The sequence below is a fragment of the Chrysemys picta genome, chromosome 12, assembly GCF_011386835.1.
Source record: "Chrysemys picta bellii isolate R12L10 chromosome 12, ASM1138683v2, whole genome shotgun sequence".
Taxonomy (NCBI): domain Eukaryota; kingdom Metazoa; phylum Chordata; order Testudines; family Emydidae; genus Chrysemys; species Chrysemys picta.
This window is the reverse complement of record NC_088802.1, coordinates 36,872,009-36,896,823: the sequence shown is the minus strand read 5'-3', so window position 1 is coordinate 36,896,823 and position 24,815 is coordinate 36,872,009. Positions and strand designations below refer to the sequence as shown.

Here is a 24,815-nt window from a genome sequence, read left to right as displayed (position 1 = left end):
AGCACTGACTGGAGGATGACGATTCTGTTTGATGGCAACTTTCAACATTTGTTTTTGTTTTGCGATGAAATAAAACAAAACCTTTGAATGATTTTGTGGAAACAGACGTGTGTCAAAATATTTTGTTTTTGTTTTTTTATTGAAACCTGAGCTTTTTGATTGGGGAAGAGGGATGTGTCATGGTGGCTAAGGCACTGGCCTGAAGGGGGTGTGTGAGGAAATAAAGCACCCCACTTTCCTGTCCAAAACTTTGTCAAAACTGATACAGCTCCATGAAACATTTCAGCTTCAATGAAACGGTATCTTTTGATGAAACTTCATTTAGCCTAAAATGTTCCAACCAGTTCCACTAATGTCACAAACAATGGCCTGCTTCCTCTGCTAAGTGACTGGAATGCTTCCGCACTCACAACACTGACTTCCCCCAAAGATCCATTTTCCCCCTAAGGGACATGAATGAACTCCAAGAGCATGAACATTTCCAATGCGCTTCTTCTACCAGATGGGAGGTTTTTGAGCATTATTTATAATTCTTTGTTCCTGTTTATACACGAAACCCCATTGGAGTTATTTTTGCAATGAATAGTTTGCTGCACCTTAAGGAAAATATTTGAGTTTCTCTGATAAATATGTGCTCCTAGCACTCCCACCCCATCTGGTCAGACACACACATTTGAATCCCTTTTTATTCTTCAAAGAAACGAGCTTCTCTTCCTTTTGGTGTCGGTCTTAATATTCTCAAGCACCAGTCTACAGCTTATCTTCTTGCAGCCAAAAAAGAACTCAGCAGCTCTCAAGTTGCTACTGGGGTTTTTGTGTGACGTTCAGGACTTGGCCTAATTGAAGGCTGTTCCGTAGAAAGAAGTTTTGGGTAGAAATAGACAAACTGGTTCAGATAAAATGAGAAGTGATCCAAAGCTTAAAAGTCAAGCAAAACCTGAGCCTTTCTTGTGGTTCTGAAATGCTTGGTAAAGTAATGTACTGCTCGTGTGTGTGTGTCTCTCTCTCTCTCTCTGCAGCTAGGGTAAAGGTAGGGTGATTTAGGGATCAGCAAGCCAGTACTTGAGGCTCTCATGTGTTCCAGAACCTAAGCTTTTATCTAAAAGAAATCCAAGGCCAGATCCTCAGCTAAAGTGAAGGAGCATACGGTGCAAGTTGGTCAGGTTGTAGGTGCAAAGATGGAGTAGCGCTGGGGTTGCTTTTGCAGGGCCAGTCCCCCTGTCTAAGTTAGAACAGTTTCAGAGTGGCAGCCGTGTTAGTCTGTATCCGCAAAAAGAAGAACAGGAGGACTTGTGGCACCTTAGAGACTAACAAATTTATTAGAGCATAAGCTTTCGTGGACTACAGCCCACTTCTTCGGATGCATTCTATATGCATCCGAAGAAGTGGGCTGTAGTCCACGAAAGCTTATGCTCTAATAAATTTGTTAGTCTCTAAGGTGCCACAAGTCCTCCTGTTCTTCTTTTTAAGTTAGAACAGTTCTCAGGCTGCTCTAACATATGCTTGCTGCTGGCAGTTCCTACATGTAGAATCGACAGCTGGGCCCTGGAACCATGTACAGATCACATCCCTTTTCTTCAGCTGTGCCCTCTGTGCTGGCAGCAGGGAAAGAAAAAGGATCGAACTCTCTACATCAGATCTATGCTCCTGAAGGTTTCCCTTTGGATCAGGATAATCTTCCAATGACTGATATGCCGGCTCTGCCCAGAGTCTTAGAGCGGCTGCAGTGCACCTGAGGCTCTGTGTAAGCCTCTAACCCTCAGAGCTGCAATGATAATCTTCCAAATAGATGAGTGATGTTGCTAAATGCAGTAGTGTCTGCCTGAGTCTGCAGCCAGCCTGAAGGACCAATCACTGGTTTCAACGTACCGTAGGCCTGGTTTGCAGCTTGGCCTCAGACTGTTCTCTAGTTTTAAAAGCAAAAATGTGATGGCTGCACTGAACAGTAGGCACAACTGGTAGGGTGATGACCTCTGTCCTGACTGACACACTGGGGACTAAGCCCTGTTCCTCCAGAGCTAAAAGCATAAGTTGTTACAGCTCGAACTAAAGCTCTCTAGCTGGGTGTTGTAACAAACACATACTCTGATCTTCAGATACAGAGGAAGGATGGTCCAGTGGTTCCAGCATTGGTCTAGGACTTGGGGAAACCCAGATTCAGTTCCCTGTTCAGCTACAGACTTTGTGTGTGACATTAGACAAGTCACTTAAAGGTATTTAGGTGCCTCCCCCCACCCCGATGGATTTCAATGGACGTTCAGTGCCTACACATCTTTGAGGATCTGGGCCTTAGCTTCTCAGTGCCTTAGTTCCCCATCTGCAAAACAGTAAGAACAGAACTGCTCTACCTGCCAGTGGTGTTGAGGATAAATACTTTAAAGATTGTGAGATGCTCAGATGCTTGTGGTGGGGGCCAGGTAGACTCACACTCACTTGTGCAGTACAGTGGCATTTAGACCCCTAAGTACTCTGCAGACCCAAACGAGCGCTACCTGAACTTCATTGCTGGTGCAACATTACACCCACTGCTCAAATTTGGACCCTGCGGTCCTAGTTCCAACTATGTCAGAGCACAGTTTGTCCAAGCTGGAAATCAGGGAGGTGGTGGAGATGCCTGGTTGACCAGCTCTGGTGGAAGTTAAAGCAGCGAGGGGAGCTCTCCAGTTTTGGTCACTGTTAAGGGAACTAGCTGCAATGGAGAATGTAGTGAAGTGGAGCTTGTCTGCACCACTCTCTAACTCACCATCTCTTTGTTATGCCAGCTGGCATCAGAGGAGACTGAATGAGAGTATAACTGTCCCGTGCTTGATCTGCACGGAGGCAAATAGTATGAAAAATTAGTAAAATGAGCTAGCAATGATACTAACAGAGAGAGTGGTTGTAATCAAAACTGGAATGGGAGTGTTCATATTGATGGCACTCTCTCTATGTCTGGGGAGAAAGAGGAAGGAAGCAGTGGTGGGGAGGTGGTGCTGCATGGCAAAGGTGTACACCATTCCAGTGAGGTGCAATTTTGTCATGAAAAAGCTACTTTGGGGGAGGATATAAAAACCAAGGAGAAATGCTGCAGTGGGGCATCTGCCACAGCCACCACCCCAGGACTAGAAGGCAACAAGAATGAAAGTCATAGATCAATCTTCAGCGAACTCAAGACTGCAGGATACCACCCAAATGGTGGATTTTAACAACCCAGGAATCTGCTGGGTGACGAGCAGAGCTACATATGGGTCACCACCCTCAGAGAGCTATCCATGAGACAACTTCATAATCCAGTTAGTAAAAGACCCAATCAGAACAGAAGACATTTCTTACCAGTGGGTAGGAATTTATTGTGAATGCAAGAGTAATATGGAAATTGCACTAATGTCTGTGTCCTCACAGAGGCCAATATCCTGTGCTGAAGCCCTGATTATCCAGTGCCAGCTGAGGTGGAGCGGGCACTGTGTGCGCATGCCTGATGTTCACTTACTGAAACAACTGCTCTACGCCCAACTCACCGAAGAAGAAAGGAAACGGGAAGTCCAAAAGAAACGCTTTAAAGACATCTTCAAGATAAACATGAAGAGAGGTGGCATCGACACTACGCATTGGGAGATAACCGGTGAAGACTTGTCAGAGAAGGAACGACCACTTTTGAGGAAAATCGCCTTGCCCTGAAAAATGCCAGAAAAGAAAGGACAGACGACTGTCACTCAGCAATCTTGGCCCAACCCTGACTTCCAACACGATCTGCAACATCTGCCAACATGCCGATCGGACTCCTCAGTCAACAAGGGACTCATAAAAAATAAAATCTGTGAAAGAGATCATCCTCAGCCTCAAGGGAGTGCACCCGACTAATATGAAAGTTTAGTACTAGTGACCGCAATGGCACTTGAATTCAGCATAGCAAGTACAACTATAGGACATAGAACCAGTTGAGGACATAAGTGAAGATGGGTTGCCTTGTGTTTAATGCACTGGGTTGGGACTCAGCAGACCTGGGTCCAGTTCCTGGCTTTGCCACAAAGTTCCTGTGTGATCTTGGACAAGTCACTTAAGGAAGATTTTCAAAAGTGCCCCAGGGAGTTAGTTGCTCACTTAACATTGACTTTAGATGGGAGTTGGGTGCCTGATCCTTTTAGGTACTTCTGAAAATCCTGCCCTTAATCCCTCTGTGCTTAGATTCCCCATCTGTAAAATGGGGATAAAATTATTTCTTTTCTGTCTTGCCTAGTTAGGTTGCAAACTCTTTGAGGCAGGAACTCTCTTACTATGTATCTTACAGCATCTAGCACAATGGGGCCATGACTGGGCCTGTAAGCACTACCGTTAATAATTAACTGGGGCATCATAATACACTAGGGTATACACTAGGGTGTTGGATTTTAAGCAAGGACCTTTGTGGGAATTACAGAATTTGTTGAACATGGTGCAGCGGGAAGAAAGCCGTGAGAATGACAGAAAATTTTCAAGAGACATGGGGCGAGATCCTGAGGTGGTATAAATCAGCTTCTCTCCACTGAAGTCAAAGGAGCTATACCAGTGGTACACCAGCTGGGGACATGTTCTCCTATAATTGATGCAATCAACTCCCCTTCCTCCTGTAAAAGAAACAGAAAACTACATGAAGCAGCAAATCTGTATCCAAGAGGAGTTGCTCAAAAATCTGAGACAGAAAAAGGATTTATGCTAGAAAGGAAGACAAGGATAGGGAACCCAACAAGAATATTCACAACCAGTTAAGGCTCTCAGGGATAAAACAAGGGCAGTAGAATGAGTTAATGCTCCCAGAGGTATTAAGAAGAGCTTTTAGAAATATATCAAGGGGAAAAGAAAAACTAGAGAGAAAGTAGCTCTATTAATAAATAAGGAGGAAGATTAAATTAATGGTGACTGTAAAATGGCTGAGCTGCTGAACTCATTTTTAAAAATCAGTCGTTAACGAGAAATCAGGGAAAGAGGTACTGAATGGACAATTAATTAGGCGTTCCTTCCTCGGAACTCTGAGCTAAGCTGCATTGCCCTCGTTCCGGGCGGGGGCAGGGCCCGGTGGAACGTCCTCTTTTTTATTTTTTTAAATATGGTAACCCTACAGGTACAGCTCAGACAGAATGGGTGCACGGACTGGGAATGTCATGGCCCCATCTCTGCTCTTGGCAGATGGCTTGGATAATCTCCGTCTAATACAGAATGAAACACAGAGCTATTGAACATTACCATAGAGAGTTGTGTGGCATCTGGGATGACAAGCTACAAACCAGAGACCCAGATGGATAAGTCAGGAAGTTCTATCCATTCTGTAGCCACCGAGCACCACTGGCTGATGCCTGTATTGAAGAAGAGAATGCACGTGTCACATAATGCCCATTCTGATGCCCAGGTAGCTAAATCACTGTCTGTGATAAGAATGGAATATATAACACTGGCCATAGGGCTTGGAATCATTGGGAGTTTAGAACACAGATTGATGGAAGAATATGCCCCTAAGAAAGATTATAGCTGAGTGGGCTTAGACCTCTGGATTATTCGGGGGGGGCGGGGGGAGAGGCAGGCTTTTGTGGCCAATATGTAGACACACAAAAAGTTATTCCCTATCATTTAATGTTAATACCAACTGTCTATACCCTATGCACTGGAATTCTCCAGGTAGCTGAAAATTGTCTGTGAAGAACCCGCTGGCTGTGCTCTCTCACCATGAGGACAGATGGTATTGAAAAACCACCAATGCCCACTGCATTTATAGGAAATCATGATGAAAGCTGCTCAGGGCTGTGGTGGAAGGCGAAAGCATTTGGAGAGGAAAAGGTTAAGGCCCCGCTCTGAGACTCAGGAGATCTGCATTCTATTCCTACTTCCGCCACGGACCAGCTGTCTGACCTTGGGAAAGTTGCTTAGGCCTTGATCCACAAAGGGATTTGTGCACCTAAGTCTCAAGTTTAGGTCCCTAAATCCCAGTCTTAGGCTCCACTGTGATCTACAGAACTCCTGTCAAACCATGTAGGCATCTAAACTCATTCAGCACCTAAGTTTTCAGGGTAAAAGTTCCCTCAGTGCCTAGGCTTCTGCCTCTGAGCATGAGCACAGCTGCCTCCTTGTAGGCATCCAGATGCCTATCTCCCATCTAAGGACCAGGGTGATCCATGAACCGGGAGAAGACAGGTGTTCAGTCACCTATTTCACATGCGGGGCCAGGTCTAGTAGGTCTCCTCAGAGGCTGCCTGCCAGACTGGGTCCCATTCATGTATTTATACACAATGGAACAGTCATTGGGCCAGAGTGACTGATGTTGTAGCCTGGAGGTTTGGACACCCACCTGGGAGGTGGGAGACCCACAATCCAGTCCCCTTGTTCCAATGAGTCTGTTGCAGTTTATCCACAATGAAACCGCTTCAGGAGGTGGGACTGAAGGAATCCCATATCAGAAGAGCTCAGCAGATAGAGCACTCTCCTAGGATTTGCATAGGGCAGGGCCTCCCACCTCATTTCTCCTCATCAGGCAGAGAGGGGAATTGATCCTGGGTGTCCCACCTCCCAGGTAATTGTTCTAACCACTGAGAGAAAAGTTATAAGCTGGGCTCCTCTTCATCGTGTTTGTGTGTGGAGTGAGGTAGGGGCCTAACTTATTAAGAAACTACCTAGGCCCCTAAGCCTCCTAATTCCAAGCAGCTGGTTCCCATTCGGGGATTGTTAAGCAGAGTTAGGTGTCTCCCTGCAGCCTGGCCTTAGGTGCCTATCTCTGAGAGAGGGGCGGGCTTAGCACACATCCCTGTTATTGGCATCTCCAATGGGCTCGCTAGTATGCTGGCTTTTTGTGGATCATGCTCTAAGGCACCTAAATCTCCCCATTCATTGTACACGGAGTCTAGGTGCCTAATTCAGCCTTGTTGAGCACAATGTTGTTCCTGTGATTTTTCTAAGTGCCTAAAAGCCAGGTGTTGTAACGCCGAGTATTGAAATGCCTAAGCCCCTTTGCAGATATGGTCCTTAATCTCTCTGAGCCTCAGTGCCCCATCGGTAAAATGGGGATAATAATGTTTCCTTACTTCCATCCAGTCTTGTCTCTTTAGAGTGTAAATTCTTCAGGGCAGCGTCTATATCTTATGTGTTTGTACAGCACCTAGCATAGTATGGTCCTGATCTCAGTTGAGGTATCTAGATGCAAATAATAAGTAATAACCTTAAAAAGATTCCTAGTTAAAATTCTATTGAGGGAAAATTCCTTCCCAATCTTATAAGACTTTGGTTTCCCGTATTTTGCACAAGTCTTAAACTATTTTTTAAAATAGCACAAAATACAGTGAAATAAGACAGGGGAAAAGTTTATGATAAAAGAAGGATTTGTTTGCAGCACAATTCTAAAAAGAACTTTTATGAGGATTTACAAAGCTCAGAAAACTTCCTCAATACTAAACTACTGCAGGTCTCCTGAGAGATGTAAACCATGCAGTAGTGAAATTCTGGTCAGATAAAGTTGCCATTAATGATGCAACTCCTTCAAAACTTTCCCACATAAATTAATTTTGTCTTAAACGTTGCTCTCATCTGCAAGACTAATATTTTAAGGCCAATTTTTTTCAAAGTTTGGTTTTCAATGTGTGAACATGGACTGCAGGGAAAATGGTTAAAAGTCTGCTGGAAATGAAAATGTGGCCATAAAGACCTAGACTAACACATGAATAAGTAATCTTGGCCTGTTTTGAAAAAAATACAGCCGGTTCGTAAGTGTACATAGGATGGGTTAATAAAAGATATTGACCATCTGCTATAAGAAACAAGCCTAAAGAAGTCAGTGTTGTGCTGGTGAGTAGGTGCAGAGAAGGACTATGAGGGGAATGGAGAGCCTATCTTGTCTACACAATGAGTTATTGCATGGCTAGCCAGGGTGTGAATCTAGAGCGTGCCAACTTGCCATGCAGTAACTTGCTAACCTGCCCTTTCGTTGCAGTCTCCACAAGGCGAGTTACTGAGCAGCAAGCTGGTGTGCAGTAACTTGCCAGGTATCATAGAATCGTAGGATTGGAAGGGATCTCGAGAGGTCATCTAGTCCAGTCCCCTGCACTCACGGCAGGACTAAGTATTATCCAGACCATTCCTGACAGTATAACACCTTCTTATACTCAACCTCCCACATGGAATCAGGGACCACAACCCTTCCCCTACCACTCCAGCCTGGGGGATATTAAGGACAGTCTCAGCTTCACATAAGCTGATCTGTGAAGCCACAGTTGATATATGTACAGCTAAAATGAACATAAAATGTTCCTTCCCCTTCTTTAAGCTCAGTTCCATAAATGTATTAAGGTTTTAGTGGATTGGCTCTTAACTTGCACATCATTTTTGAAGTGTTTATTTTCTAAACAATTGAGTTTTATTGAGTAACAATCTTTATTAGTTCCCACCATATGCTGCAGAATACTTGGCAGAAGTAAAAGCACCCACTTAATTGTTGTACACTGTGACACAAATCACAGGATCCGTGACAGTGTAATAATCACAGATGTACAGCTATAGGTGAATTGTCAGTGTTCTAGTCATAGAGGAGTACCAAGGACCACACGATTCCTAACAGGCCCCCAACCTGGAGAGCCAGATTGCCAGAATGCATAACTGTGGCTTACTGTGCTCTATCTATTGAAGTGCTCTTTCAAAGTCTCCCTGAACCGCATAGCTCTGCACTGAGCTCTTCTGATAGCCCTTGTGGCTGGCTCTCCACACTCTGCAGACAGCCGCGCCACCTCCACCCTGGTGGCAACTTTTCCTCCTTTGCTTCACTGACATTTGGCAGGACCCATCAGGCAGCTATAACCATTGGGATATTTTGCACACTGAGATCCAGTCTAGTGAGCAAACAACACTAGCATCCTTTCAGACTATCAAAAGCACATTCAACTGTCATTTTGCACCTCCTGAGCCAGTACTTGACTCTTTCCTTGGTGCTTTTGGGATGGCCTGGGTAGAAGGGATAGGCAGGGCATCACTATTGGCATTTCGACATTTCCAATGATAATCTGCCAGTTGGGAAAGAAAGTCCCTGCTTGTAGCTTTCTGAGCAGTCCTGTGTTCTTAAAGACGTGAGCCTCAGGCACCTTCCCTGACCAGCCAACCCTGATGTCAGTGAAGCATCCCCAGGGATCCAGCAGTGCTTGTATAACCATAGCAAAGTAGTCCTTTCTGTTGATGTACTCTGGGGTAAGGCAGTCTGGTGCCAAAATAGGGATATACGTGCCTCCTATAGCTCTACTGCATTTTGGGAACCGCATGGTGCAGATCCAATGATTATGTCCTTTCATTGCCAAGAGTCATAGTCCTGAGTAGTAGAAGATGATTAGTGGCCCTGCACACTTGCATGACAATGGCCCCAACGGTGGATTTTCCAACTCCAACATGACTTCCCAATGACCGGTAGCAATCCGGTGTTGCAGGCTTCCACAGTGTGATTGCCACTAGCTTCTCAGCAATCTCTCTTTCTGGTGTCCCTGCATTAGAGGGTTGGGGTGAGCTCTGCACACAGATCCAGGAATGGAGCCGTGCACAGCTGAAAGTTCTGCAGCCACTGCTCATCATCCCAAGCCTGTATTATGAGGCGATCCCACCAGTCAGTGCTCAGAAGAGGCGGTCCCCCATTTACAGCTGCTCCATGAACACTGCCACCAATCTTGAATTGGTTCTTGCAATGTCCCCCAGCAACCTGCCCTTCAGGAAATTGTCATGTTCCCCGCAGCTCTTCTTGTGGCTCTGCAAATACCAGAGGATCGTGCGTGCTGTACTTGCAATGCTCATAGCAATATTGCAGAGCTGTACAGGCACCATGCTTCTGTCAGAGATGGTGGACAGTAATAAGTCCTGCGTGGGTTTGTGGGATTTTCAAAATGGGTGTCAAAATTATAGACTAGAAATGGCATTATGGGGTGGAGAAAGTTGCAGGCTGGGAACCTGACCCCGCAGTCTCAGTAACCCCTTCATGACTCATTTCTAATCCATCAGGCATTGCCAAAACTTCCCAAAAGACAGTGTGCTGGATAGTGGCGAGTTTCACACCGGGATACCTACCCGTCATGCACTGCACTGTGCACTGAAACAAGCACTGCTGGTGAATATGTGCACTGATCCAAGGAGCCAAGTATGCACGTGCACAAGCGATATACTAACTGAGGTGGCTTTATGCCGATGTAACTTGCATCAGCAAAAGTCTGTAGTGCAGTTATGCCCTAATACTCTGATACAGACTTTAAGAATATATTTTCAGTATATATACACACGACTCCTTACACAGCACCCATCCATACATTGCACAGTTATACTGATGACCAGTATGACACCGACTTTCATTTGAAATCTCGCATGACATTCTTTGGTGAACCGGAATGTACATAACAGAATCAGGAGATTCCTGTAACCCCTCTGCAACTCCATGTCAGTTGGCATTAAGAGGTGCTTGGGTCCCACATGTCTGGCTGCCATGAGTAGCAGCATAGGCTGGGGGAAGAACTTTGGCTGAAGGATTCCAATCCTCAAGCCTGCTGTAGCCAACGTAAAAGGCAATTGCTTTGGTAAAGTCTCTACTCTATAATAATATCCCCATTTGCCACTTGAGTGGAAGACTTTTTAGAATAAAGAAATCAAATCATCCATTCACAGCCTCTCTCTCTCTAGACCTGCCTTCTGCCATACCAGAAAGGCGATAGAGGCCTACCTGGTGCTCTTGGATCATGCTCCCCAAAAGCCAGCACTCAATGATTTACTTTGTATTGTAACATCAAGTAGTGACAGGTACCTTCTCTAGCAGCTGGCTCAGTGCTGGAAGGAATGTGGCTGTCTGTGAATCACAGATGGAAAAGACAGACTAGCTCATTTTCCAAACCTCCCCCTGCCAGTGCACAATTGCACTATACTTACTAGTGCTTTGTCCAATCCAATTACAAAGGTCTATAAACGGCCCAGCAGACAGCGCACGACACTAGGATTCAGGAGCGCTGAGTTCTTTTCTTGGCTCTGCTGGTGACCTCAGTCAAGTCACTTCCCCTCTGTGTGCTTCAATTTCCCACCTGTAAAATCGGGGTGATGACAGTGACTTCCTTTGTAAAGCATTTTGAGATCTATGGATGAAAAGTGCTTTGTGCTACATATGAGGTCGCTGTTCTTATTATTAAACCATCACCAATCTCCTATCTCCCACTGGTCCAAGAGTCTTATGGAGACTGTGACCAAATTCAGTTCTGGTGCAAGCATTAACTTCAGGGGAAATTGCACCTGCTGGCATCCAGGCTGAATTTGGCCCTAAATTCCCATCATTGCACGATTCTATTTTTTGTTGGCCTTTTTCTCTTTCATTTATTCCTCCCTCCCTCCCTGAAAATTGGAGAACTGAGTGTACTTTTAAATCTCCCTTCCGTGGCTTCACACGCTGCTGTACAGTTCTTTCCAGCCCAAGCGCCATGCATTATGTCCTGCCTAGCATAATGCAATGACTGGAGACTACTGCTCTGAAAGTCCTCCTTGGTCCCTCAAGCTGATTTTATTGATTCCTTAGTGTCCACAAAGCCAGAGCGTATCCTCTTCTCCAAATGGTAGTTGCTTATTTAGAGAATCAGACTCCCAAAGAAGTAGTGTTCACAGCCTGCTGGTTTGTTTCAGTGGCACACAAAACTGTCATCCCTTGTGCAGCACAAAATTTGGAAAGCCTCAGGAAGAAAAACCTCCTCTGGCAAAACAAGCACTAGCCATAGAATATTACTCACAAAGGTACAAAACAGACCTCTTTACACCTCCGAAGAATCTTAAAATTATGGCCTGATAGAACAGCCAGCAAAGAAACTTCACCCTCTATCAGTGAATCAAAGCATTCAGTAGCATTCAGTGTCTAGTGTTTCTTTCCACTACATCGAGCCAAGCAAAGCCAATGCTAATCGGTTGAGAGAACTGCAAATGTTTCAAAATACTGCGTGGATTAGTGGAAAGTCCAAGATTGGGGCAGACTTGAATTATTGTGTGTAGCTATAAATAAATATTGTTCCCAGCTCAGCTGCTGGCTTGTGGCCAACACACCACAAATTCATCAAAAAAAAAAATGAATGGGTTAGTGTGTTAACAAGTGCCTGATGGACTATGAAAACCGCCCTAGGGATGCACATGCTGTACATTACTAGCTAAGCATGTTTGCAAAACTTAACTCTTTGAATATGGAACTAGCAAGAGGAGTCAGCCCATTTAAAATATACTGTGGGAGTTTAGGTAACATCAAGAGCCTGATTCTCATTTATAGTCAGGCCCCTCTTTGCACTGCAGTGTCAATGAGCCAGAATGCGGGTTCAGAGTACACTTACAAGCACTTTAAGGCTCTTTTACAGTGCCAGATGGATGTAAAGAAGCTTCAGTGAAAATGAGAATCAGGCCCTGCATCTGAAGAATCCTACTTTGTCCCTACAGGTGCAGAAGGGATAAGTTAGGGATGTCTTAAACTTGTCTTTAAAAAAAAAAAAAGTATGACCTGTTTTGAATCTCATCAGGGCTTTTCTAGAGGCTGCTTATCTTGCGCACCCTGAAACAAAATATATCTCAGCTTTCTGGTAGTATATTTCCAGGGAAGGAAGAATGGCCCAGTGGATGAGACACTGGTCAGGGAGATGGGAGACGCAGGCTCAGTTCCTTTCTCTGCCACAGACTGCCTACCTGACCTTGGGCAAGTCACTTAGCCTCTTTTTGCCTCAGTTTCCTATATGCAAAACGGGGATTGAGGAGACAGGTGCTGCTGGGATAAAACTGCCCATTGAAACATCAGGTAATGACACCCCTACAATCAAGTCAGTCAGGGAATATACACACACTGCATTTCCTGGCAGAATCCCATTTGGGGAGTGACTATTCATTATGCCAATGTCTCCTGAGCTCTTTTTGCACCTCAATAGTTCTTAGATGAAGAACATCTGAATTCAGGTTGTTTACATGTGTGTATATATATAAGGGGAAGCCCTGCATTTATTATTAAGAAAACAAACTTGAATATATAGAAAGTAACAAGGAAAAACAAATCTCTTCCCATTGGGATTCCTGTCAGACTGAGTCTAGTAAGGCAGGTGTTTGTTTGCATGGTTTCGTGATTGCCTGATACTCTGAGTTTTGAAGGATCGGTCAATGGTTTGCTAATGCAGAAATGACACCTTGTAGGGTGCAAGAAATTACTTTAGGCTGCTAGAAGAAGGAGCAAGGACACTTTATCAATAGAGCTAGAGACTTCAGAAATAAATGGGAAGGGAGTGGCAGGGATGGGAGTGTCCATGGTGACTTGGATTACACTCTGGGATGGGGGAGTAAGAACTCACTTAACCTTCTTGCCCAGGCTACCCAAATCTTAGGCTTGGTCTACGCTACCGAGATAATAGACGTAAGGCAGCATATGTTGACCTAATTATGTCAGTGTCTATACTCTAGTGCTGCTTCCACTGAAGTAAGGGGCCCACTGCACCAACATAATAATCCCACCTCTATGAGAAGCGTAGTGCTTATGTCGATGTAATTAGGGAGATGCTGTGTCTCTATAGACACACAAAGTTACTTACATTGGCTGTCAGCCCCAAGCTGGACTGACATCTGTAAACCCCCTTCCCTGCGCCAGTGCTGATAGCTTGGAACCTCACTGCCGCCTCCCGGGGAAGGATGGCACAAACCGGGCTGCCACTCAAACTCTCCCTGCCATCCCTCACCGGGAGGCAGCTGTGCTTCTCCCCCATGCCCGAATCCCTTACTGGGAGGCGACAGTAGGCTCACAGTGAGAGCTCTCCCCTCCCACCCCGGGGCTGACAGCCTGAGCTGTGAGCCCACACCAGGCTCAATTTCACAGGAGGGAGCCTACCAGTAGTGAAATTGACATTCTTGTCAGTTTCACTGATGCTATTACTTCACTTTTCCTCTCTGGCTCTGGCTGTCAGCCAGGGAGCTCAAGGTCTCCAGCTGTCAGCCCTGGAGGGCTGACAGCTGGAGCTCAAATAAAAAGAAACTGACAAGAATGTCAATTTCACTGCTGGTAGGCTCCCTACTGTTAAATTGAGCCTGGTGCCAGCTGAGGGTTTGTCAGCCTGGGGTGAGGTGGGATGGCGGCTTACAGCTGTGAGCCCATACCCAGCTGAGAGCTTGGGCTATTAGTGCAGGGATTGGTGGAGGATGGACCAGCTGTGAGCCCATGCCTACAGCTGAAGCTGTCAGCCACAGGGCTACTTGGCTCCAGCTGTCAGTGTCGCAATGCCCCACTTCAGTGGGTGGAAATGGTCCTGGTGAGGACACACACCACTCACAGAAGGAGCAAGTGTGGACATGAACCACCTTTTTAATTACTGCAGTGGCTGTACATCGACTTAACTTAAGGGCAGGTCTTCACTACGAGGGGGGGGGTCGATTTAATACACGCAAATTCAGCTACGCGAATAGCGTAGCTGAATTCAACCTATCGGAGCCGACTTACCCCGCTGTGAGGACGGCGGCAAAATCGACCTCCGTGGCTCCCCGTCGACGGCGTTTACTCCCACCTCCGCTGGTGGAGTAAGAGCGTCGATTCGGGGATCGACTGTCGCGTCCCAACGAGACGCGATAATTCGATCCCCGAGAGATCGATTTCTACCCGCCGATTCAGGCGGGTAGTGTAGACCTAGCCTAAGTCGACTTAATTTTGTAATGTGGACAAGGCCTTAGAGGCAGGTGCTCAGAAGTAAGCAGATGCTGCATGCCTGGTTACGCCCCACCCTTGAACAAGTGGGCAGGCAGTGGGGCAAAGCTAAGTTTTCTGTAACAGCAAGTCTGCTTCCCAGCCCTAACAGGTCTCTATTTGAAACAATGTCACTTCAGCAGACTAAGTAAGCTTTAAAGCTTTCCCTAATCTGACTTTAGGTGTTCTCAGAACTATTAAAAGAATAATTTATGAAATCCCTAGATCAGTTATAGAATAGCATCAGTATGCATAATTACAAGGCTCAGGAGTGCTGTTACCCTTGCAAGTCAGTCATTTGCACTTATATAGTGCTTGGTGCTGCTGCCATGACAGCATAAGGCATTTTTGCTGAATTCAACAAATTCTGGGGCAGAACAACTGTCCAAACAAGCTGGAATGAAGCAAGTTGTGGTGCTTCTTGTACAAGGGCTCAAACCCCCCCCCCCCCCGAAATAAAGAAAAAGTAACAAAAAGGCAGAATGGGAAAATTGTTGGAAAATCATTGTCTGTGAGACAAATAAATCGCAGTACTGGACTGACGATAGCTGTGCTGAAAATCCCTCAGTCTCTCCATTAGGGAGGGCGCACGTCTCGCATGTAAACCAGATCTGGCTCTTTAAAGCCTCCAGTGAAGTCTTTCCTCAGATAGATCTTCAACTGTGCTTTGCGCTGAAATGGTTGGGGAATGACCTCTCCCCACCTTAGTCATTTGGTGGACAGTTAATAAGGGATGAGGGAACCTCATATGGAGGCCTGATCCAACTTGCACTTAAGTCAAAGTGAGTTTTTCAATTGATTTCAACAAGAGTCGGTTCCAGGCTATGTTTTAAGATGGTGCAGTTAAACATCCTGAAATATAGTTGGTTACCTGAAGCTTATCTAAACTACCTGAAACTCCTAAATCAGCACATTACATTTGATTATAAAATATTTTGTAAATTTCATGAAGTGTTTGTGCTGCACCATCACGTCATGTTGGACAACAGAACAGGCAGTGCCAAATGATTCTTCGCAGCTTTCCCTGGTTTTGGCTTGACTCTTGCAGTCCTATTTGTATCACTGTAGGAACGCCCGCTATATTGACTGGGTTACAGCCTTATGACAGTTGTGTTCTTCCACTGCTGTGGAAAGAGGGGAAATGATCATCCAAGACACTGTGGCTATGGTGAAATAGTTTTCAAATATTTTCAGGTCTTGGACCATTTCTTAAGATTGAAATAATCTTGTGGACACCCCCCCTTCCAACCCTACAAAACCTCTGTGCCCACTAGTGTGCTTGGTGTGACAGTGAGCATGGATAAAAACAATGTGCAAGGGGCAAAAGGTGAAAGTGGTATCAAACCTGGGATATGGCGATGGTGAGACTTGAAACGCTGGAGCAGTTGAAAGATACAGGAGAGAGAAAAATAAGAGAAAATCCATTTGTTATTTTCTCTTTTCTTTTTTTTTCCTGGGGTGAGGCTAGGAAAAATACCGAGCAAGATGACTTATGAGACTTTCAAGAAACAGCCCATCAAGATAAGCAAAGGGGAAATCTTAATTATAAAAAAGTGGCAAAAAGAAGAGCTGAATCCATGGAACCATGAGCAAATGAGCAGTCCAGTGCAGGCTTCCACATCAGCCAAGTAAGCAGATACTTTGGAGGAGGTTAACTGGGCACAGTTTGGGCCAGTAAATAGCCCACATTGAGGGAATGAAATGAGAGGGATTGAAGTGATAACCTGACAAGCCAAGGAAGGGATGTCAGGAGTTGGGAACCATACTGACTAACCAAGCTCTATGTGGGGGTAGCCAGAGATGATGGGGAACCTTTATCTCCAAGTCCTTGAGGTTAGCATGCTGTGGCATTGGACTTCACCATGCCAGATAAGACCTAGGAGACAGATGGGATCAAGGAATGGTCAGATCTGAACCAACTTTACCAGCTAGAGCTCTGGGGAATGCAGTTTATTGTAGAGGGAGACACAGGCCCCACTGCGTAGCTTAGAAAAAACTGCTAGCAAGGGAGAGAAACTAGTAAGAAAGTCAGTCTTGCCACAGTGTGGGATCTAAACAAATGACAGCCGCATCAGTAAGGGAGGGTGTGTACTTTATATACACACTGTTCTCTTCCTTACCTTGTTAGAAGGCATGAAAGAAATTACTTTGCTAAGTTAAAGAAGAGATGTTATGTAAACTATTTCTTTAGTTTGAATGATTTTTCTCCCTGCTCTTAAATAACCTTGTTTTTATCAGACCTATTGAGTTCTAGCCAGTTGTTTTAGGAATTTCAAATACATCATCAGGGAGAGGGGAAACCATCAACCTGTGAGAAGTAGAAAAAGAATGGTGGCTGGAGGCTACTTAGCTCCCGATTCTCAGTCGAATGGCACAGACTCAGGGGTCCTTCCCCTTAAAGAGTGCCATTTGCAAGGCTTTAGTCTGATGGAAACGCTGACCAGCATCTAGAATCTTGTTTAAAGGGCAAAAGGTTACATTTGCTTTGATGAAAAAGCAACGTTAGGGCACGTGTGAAAGGGACGATGGAAATACACTTGCTTTAATGTGAATCTGGACTTTTCCCTTGAATCTGGACTGTTTGCTCTGCCACTTTTATTAGGAGTGAATCTCTTCATACTGCTCTGTTCGTTCCAAGTCACTTTGCTGTTCGCTTCTATTCACCTGTGTGTTTGCTCCTCCACCAATTTTGGGGTCATTTGCAAATTTGATCATGACTGAATTTATATCAGGGAAACGCCTGACAAGGAAATACACAAAGCCTGTACAGGGAAATGCTTTTTTTGTTTGTTTGTTTTTTTAACTTGAACTAAGCTACTGGAAGTGTTACTGCTTATAGACCGATAGATGCATTACACGGGCTACCCCTGAACACCACTTGGAAGCTTGAGCTACTACAAAATGATATGAGTTCCTGTGCCTCTTCCTCTGTAATGACCAGGGCTTACATTCATCTGATGTCTGGAGCAGAGCTATGGTAAATATTTTCAAACCTGTGGGGCAGAAGCCCCAAGCCCTGGCACCTGCTGCAGGGGCTCCTGGAAATACTCTATGGGAATTTAAGCCCTGGTAATGACTCCAAATTGTCTTCCAGATGCAGTACATGTGCTGATTAACCTGGATCTCTGTAGAGCTTCATACCGGTAGGTATCAATAGTTTTTCATTTTAGACCCATGCTTTGCCTTAGCCTCCCATAAATCTCCTGTTATCTGACTCCCTCTGATGTAAACATCAGGAATGCTGACTCATGAGATGGAAATGATGGGAAATTGCATTTATGCTCAGGGAAAAATAAACATCATTTTAAGTAACCCAAGTAACTAATTCAATGCCCATTACCATCAGTTGGAGTCTTCCCAGTGACTTCAGTAGGAGCTGGATCAGGGCCTAACTGGGGAAGTATTTTCCCTACAGGCAGCTTGGCTGGGACTTGGCACTGTTCCACCTCCTCTGGAGTATTCAGCTGGATCATCTGTTCAGATCAGGTGGCATCCAGCACACAATCAATTTCCAGTGATTGAGGCTCTGAGCCAAACCCGCTTTCAAAGGTTTTTAGACTCCTAACTGGAGCCTAAATATCTTTGAGGAGCTGGACCTTTGGGCTTTAGTGGCACCTTGATTTTTCCCATCTTCTGCTTCTGGGTTTCTAATATGCCTTGTGACCTTCATTTTGGGTCTGAATCCCACCTTGGTGTGCTGTAGTGGGGTCCTAGACAAATAGGTTCTTGAACTGTGCAAAGCTACAGCACAGCTTACCATGTTATATTATTTAATTAAATTACATGATAGTTATAGTTCTGAAATGATCTGTAAAGGTTACCAGAATAACAGCAGGACGCTATCCTATTTATATTACACTAGGTCTTAAAAGTTCCCTATCTGAAAGTACATCAAGTCTCTGTGGAGTTACAACATCAATGACATATTCCATGAAGCAAGCAAAATATAATATTTTTACAGTAGGTCTTTAAATCATTTTCTGACAACAAATCAATCTTGCAAGGATCCTTGTTGGTATGATATCTCAGGAGCAAGAATGGGAGAGATTCGGAGATTAATGGAAAATAATAATGGACCATCTCCATGAATGTGCCCTTTATTGTATCCAGCAATTGCATTCTGCTGCTGAGATCTAATTAAGCACCACCAGTCAAATTTATGATTGTGTTAATAGGAAAAAGGATCGTATAACGCTGTTAATATGTGCTCTATAATTAACGTTAATGGGAGTCGCGTGGTTAAATCCCCCCCCTCCTCCCCGCATCACCCTGAAAATGTACCTCAGGGTGTGTTGTTTATTTTATAACTGCAGCGAGACAAAAATACATGCAAAAACAGTTACCCATCTTAGCAATTAGCTAGGAAAATTATAGATGCCTCAAAAATCAGAGCCTATCCCTGAAATGATGTTTGACCTTGAACTCTAGCAGCAGTACAGGATTCTACTTTAATCCACTCCAAGTGGTACACTGAAAAACATGTGGCAGATGCATTTATAGCTGTGTTTTTACAAAGTGGCTCTAAGGATCTGAGCCTGCAAGGTGGTGAGCGCTGGCTACAAATGCTGAGTGGCCTCCATTTTAATACTGGGAATGTGAGTACTCAGCACCTCTTGGAAGTGTTCAGCACCTTGTAGGACCAGACCCAAAGTAGCCAGCCCTGTGATCTGTGCAGTATTCAGCAGAAGTGTCTTTCAGATTAGGTGTAACACTGTGGGCCTGATGCCCATGCCCATTAAAAATCCTAGGGCATTTTTGCTAGAGTTGGTCAAGTTCCAATTTTGGGTATTATTTTCTGCCTATCTAAAATTATCCTCATAGTTTCATCAGGAGAAATTATTCATCGTTTCCCCTGTGTCCAAGCACCTGGAAGTACAATGCTTCTTAATTAGAATACTAGCACTTTACACCCACTTTGCCATAGTATAACTTACAACACAAGGTACAGGGCCATGGAAAATCAGGTCCTAAATCTTGGATGTGCTCTACAAGGCACTTAATGGACTGAGATCTGAATACCTCAAAGACTGCCTTATCTACATAACCCAGACCAGACTTTTTTCTTTTTTTTTTTGATCAACTGAACTAAAACCAACCATCTCTCTACACCCTGTTTGGCTGTTTCATGTGTTTCTTTTCTGGGTGTTTCTTTTATGAAAATGTAACTGTGATAAATTTGTGGAAGACTCAAAAACCAGAGAGTTGCAAACACAGAGAGAGACAGACCCAAACTTCAAAGTGACGTGGAGTAAGTAGAAGAGTGGGGTCACATGGTAACAAGATACATTCCTAATAAATATAAAGTCCTACTTCTAAGAGAGAGAAATTAAACAGTATGGAAATAAATGTTACAAACTGGGAGTACATTCACTGCATTAAAGTGAGTTTGTTTCCATCTTATCTCCTGAATAATGCCCTAACATGACTTTTTCATGTAACCAAGTAGGATAGTGTAGGCCAGCGTTAGGAGGGAAATGGTCCATAGGAAGAGCTGTATCTTAAGATTCTGAGTAACACTTTAAAAAGCACCCAAGTGACTTAGGCACCCAAGTTCTAGTTTTTAAAGTAACTCAGGAATTTAGGAGCCTAAATCCCATGAACATCGATTCCTGGAGGTACATTTGTCAAAGGTGCCTAAGTGATTTAAGAGCCTGTCGTATTTTCAAAAATGATTTAGGCATGTAAGTCCCACTGACTTTCAATAAGTCTCTTGGGATCCTCAATGTCTGTCACTTTTGAAAAGGTACATAGGCTCCTAAATCACTTTGATGATTTTGAAAATTTTACCCATGGCTTTCAGATATGAAATTGTTTGAGAACTATTGTCTTAGATTATTATAGCCAACACAAGGTGAAAGAAAATATGATTAAAAACAAGATCATTCATCAGGCTAACAAAAACAAAGGGTTGATTATCTACAGATAACGGATTTACCAACCAAAGGTTTAATGTGTATATACACAATCAAACATAAGAAAAAATACTTTATATATACACAGGAGAATTATACCAAAGAACTTTTATTTGTCTGAAATTTTTTTACTCTTCCTTATCTATCCTACGACTGTAAAAAGTCTTTCCAACTGCCTCTCAACAGAGACTCATTTCAACACTTCAGTCCTTTCTATGATTTCAGGAATGTGAGAATAACCAACAGACTCCAGACTGGAAAAAAGGTTATTCAGAGTTCCCAGCTTCTTCCTTTTTGTCCTCCACCAGGAAGTCAGAGCAACTACCAGTTTAGTATCCAATTCTAAACTCTTGAGCCAGCATAAATGTAGAAGCTCCCACCTGTCTCACAACTCCCTGACTAAACCCTCATCAGTTGGACCCCCAAGCAAAAGATGCTTTTGAACATGCATTGCTCAGTTCCTTTAGAGTATGTGATGTGGTCACCTCTTCAAATTCCAAGGCACTCTCTTACCTCATGACCACAGACGGAGTGTAAACCTGCAGCATTTACTGATGATGAGTCTAGGGATGTGGACAAGGAAAATACAGTGATAAAGGAGGCAAGCAGTCCACTGGTAATGCTGTGAGCACGGAAGGTTGTAGGACTTTAGAGGTGTCTTCATGAGTCATAAGCTTGAGATCCTGCCAAGAACTCTTACTTGCACCTTGTGGGCTGTTTGTAATGCAGCTTTTACACCAACAAGCTTTGTGATGCAACTACTAATCACACTGTACCCAATATTCTTCATAGTGATATTATTATAGATCACAGAATCATAGGGTTGGAAGGGACCTCAGGACGTCATCTAGTCCAACCCCCTGCTCAAAGCAGGACCAACCCCCGGACAGATTTTTACCCCAGTTCCCTAAATGGTCTCCTTAAGGATTGAACTTACAACCGTGGGTTTAGGAGGCCAAAGCTCAAACCAGTGAGCTATCCCTCCCCTGCATTCCTTTATCAGTAAGCAAGTATCTGCACTGATGGTCTTTGGGAACAAGTGGGAACTGGGAACACTGGGGCTGATCATCCATCCATCCATAGTGTGCAAGACAGGTCATGTGAGATGTCTCATTGAAAAGGTTATGATTTGCTGAATATGATTATCCTATTTGTATGCATGAATCACTTTTGTATCTGAAGTTATAAATACTGACTTTGTATCTGTATTTCAAATGTAGTTACACTTGGGTAATGCCCACTAGACAAGATGCTTTCAGTCTAAACAGCTGGTTGTAAAGGGCCTATGCAGGGTAATGGGCCATTAGAAAGAACAATAGGCCTTAGAGAAGCTTATCTCTCACCTGGTGAGCCTTCCTAAGAGTGATGGCTGCTATGACTCTACAAGCACATGTGAGCAGGCCACATGATGCTGGACTCCATCTTGGGATGTCAGTATTTTTCCACAGATTGGTCTAGGAACCAAGCTTTGGGAACAAAGGGCTCCTGCCATATGCAAAAGCTGTATAAGACAGGGAGTGACATCATCTGTGGTTCTTCACTCCCCACACAAGAAGATGTCTGGAAACACCTCAGGAACAAAGACTGAACTGGGGGAAGTGCTGGACCCAGGCTAAGGGGATTTCTAGCCTGTGTATGAAACACCTGAGGATTCCAAGCTATAAACCAAGTGCAGCTTGCCCCTTAAGAATCTGCAGCTTGCTTGTATCATCTCTTAGGGTGAGAATCCGCTATTCATATCCAATCTATCTAGTATATTTTGTTTGTTTGCTAGGTAATCTGCTTTGATCTGTTTGCTATCACTTACAATCCCTTAAAATCTATTTTTGTAGTTAGTAATAGTTTTTGTTTTTATCTAAACCAGTGATCTTTGACTGGAGTGCTTGGGGAAAATCTCTGCTTGGTTACCACAAGTGTGCATTGTTCTCTTCACATTGAGGGAGAGGTGGTCCAGGTAGTAAACCCATATACTGGCCAGATTTGACCAGGGCAGGAGGGTACTGCTCTGGGGTCCCAGGGTGGGAAGCTGGTGGTTAGAAAGCCTGCTTGTAACTGCAGCTGGTGAAAGTGCAGGCTGGAGGGCGTAGCAACTTGTCACAGCAGTACAGTGTGAGTGAGAGCCCAGGCTGGTGGGTTAGGGGGCTCAGTGGTACCCCAGTTTCAGGTGGCACCCCAGGGGGGAACGCATCACACACACCACTGCCCCAGCAAACTGTATAATGTGCTCAAGTAATTCTTGCCTTCAGCAATGATAGGTGGATACAAAGGCAAAGCTACTCGTTTTGTATGAACTGTTAGACAATTCTCTCATAACATAGATATAGATATTGAACCAATGTGTACAAAATGGAGTCCAATATTCTGTGTATAATGGAGCCCCTGCAAAACACTGGGGTTTGGAGCCACTTGACTTTTCCTAGGATGCACAGTATGGGGTTCAGCCAAGGATATAGAGGTCTGCACTTTAGTTGTGTACGGTATCTGTTCATCAGTTGTCTGTTTTTCAGGAGCGGGGGGCAGGGAACATCTGCACTGGCTGTTCAAAGGGACTCAGCAAGTGCAGGGAGGCAAGAATGAAATGCATTTATCATTAATGTTATATAAAATAAAACTATGTGTTATCATCCCATCTAGTCTCTTAACAAATATGCTAGTGTTCAGCAGTTACATCCATTTCACTTAGACATAAGGTCAAAACTCAACACAGTAGCAGCACTCCTGGATATTTGGTTGGGTTTTTATTATGTTACACACGTGTGTGTGTCTTATAAAACATACTTAATTTGTTACCATACCCATGTTTATAATAATTACTATATTTAATTTTCTATTGCCTTAGGCCTTTCAGTTATACTGCTTTCCAGGTCTCTCTTTCCCAGTGAAGATTTTATTAACCATGTTTATTGCGGAGGTGCCTAGGGACCCACCAAAACCTGGGCCCCATTGTGCTAAGCACTGTACAAACCTAGTAGACAGTCCCTATGTTTTGGATAACTTTTCTCCACATCCTTGCATTTTCCCAGGCTGTCTCCTTTTATCTGCTTCACATGCTTCTCACTGCTCTAGTTTCCTTTTTATATGATTTCTCTACGGTCACTGCCATGTAGATGGGTCTCCTATTTTACTACCAACTTCAAATGTAACTAAGACATGTATCTTTTTTCTATTCTCCCCCCACCGGCAGATGAGGAAGAGAACTCTCTAGTCTACATGAGACAATTGCACCGGTTGAACTAAAGGCATGGCTTTAAACTCTTATTTAAACTGCTGTAAAAGGCTGTGTGAACTCTCTTATTTGGTTTTAAACCAGGCTTATTTCAGTGTTCGTGAGGAACTGGTATGAACTAAACTGAAAAAGATACTCTTCAACTGCAGGGGATTTGTATTAACTAAACTGGTTTAAAAACAGGTTTAAATTAAATCGCAGCAAATTTCTCATGTGAATTATGGGTCTAGACATGATCGCCCACGCCACAGTGCCCTGCCCCTGACTGACAGGATGCCAGTGCCCACTAGGCCAGCATTCCCATTTCCCTATCTTTCTTGGGTACCAAGTGCCCATCCCTAGCCTTGCCAGGGCGCCCCCCCATCCCAGCCCCGCTCTCCTCGCCCCAGGGCGCCTGCCTCCCGTCCCAGCCCCGCTCTCCTCGCCCCACGGCACCCCCCTCCCTGCCTCCCTTCCCAGCCCCGCTCTCCTCGCCCCAGGGCGCCCCCCTCCCTGCCTGCCTCCCGTCCCAGCCCCGCGCCCCCGCCCCAGGGCGCCCCCCTCCCGTCCCAGCCCCCGCCCTAGGGCGCCCCCTCCCAGCCTGGCTCCTGGAGCCCCGCCATCCCATTCTAGTTGGGCTACCTGCGGCCCAGCCGCTCCATCCCAGGCTGCAGCAGCCCCGTCACCAAGTGACCCATATTCCCCGCCCCGGAAGCGCTGACCCGGAAGCAGTTTGGCGGTCGAAACGGGCAAGATGGCGGCGCCCAGGCGGTGAGGGGAGAAGGGAGCGGGAGGTGCCGCTGCGGGTTATGAGCGCGGCTCAGCGCTGCGGCCCACCCCGGGCCCTCACAGGTACCCACCGGGGGCAGCACCGCATCCCTGCGCGGTTCGATATCCTTCACCCAAGGCGGGGGTGGGGAGCTCTCGGAGGGCAGGGGCTGCGGGTGGGCCAGGGAGCGAGCCGGGCTGTCCCGGTCCCGCCCGGGAGAGGCTTGTGTGTGTGTGTAAGGGTCGTAGCTGC

General features: G+C 45.0%; 1 protein-coding gene and 1 long non-coding RNA gene across 6 annotated transcripts in view; one reads left to right on the top strand and one right to left on the bottom strand.

Annotated features, from left to right (window-relative positions):
* Positions 1-1,505: 1,505 nt before the first annotated feature.
* On the bottom strand, positions 1,506-24,496 carry LOC122172238 (uncharacterized). The gene is made up of 4 exons (XR_010591867.1): positions 24,437-24,496; positions 10,879-11,027; positions 5,200-5,309; positions 1,506-4,583 (listed from the first exon to the last, which is right to left on the bottom strand). It is a non-coding gene; the product is annotated as an uncharacterized LOC122172238 (long non-coding RNA).
* LOC101943495 (protoheme IX farnesyltransferase, mitochondrial) overlaps positions 24,447-24,815 on the top strand; it is a 159,919-nt gene continuing 159,550 nt past the window's right edge. For 2 of the 5 annotated variants that reach the window (XM_065563356.1, XM_065563355.1), the window contains exon 1: positions 24,489-24,646. In XM_065563356.1, coding sequence (XP_065419428.1) covers positions 24,604-24,646 — 43 coding nt within the window. In that variant the 5' untranslated portion in view covers positions 24,489-24,603. Of the gene's footprint in view, positions 24,647-24,815 lie in introns of all 5 variants that reach the window. The other 3 variants (XM_065563359.1, XM_065563358.1, XM_065563357.1) reach the window with 3 other exon arrangements.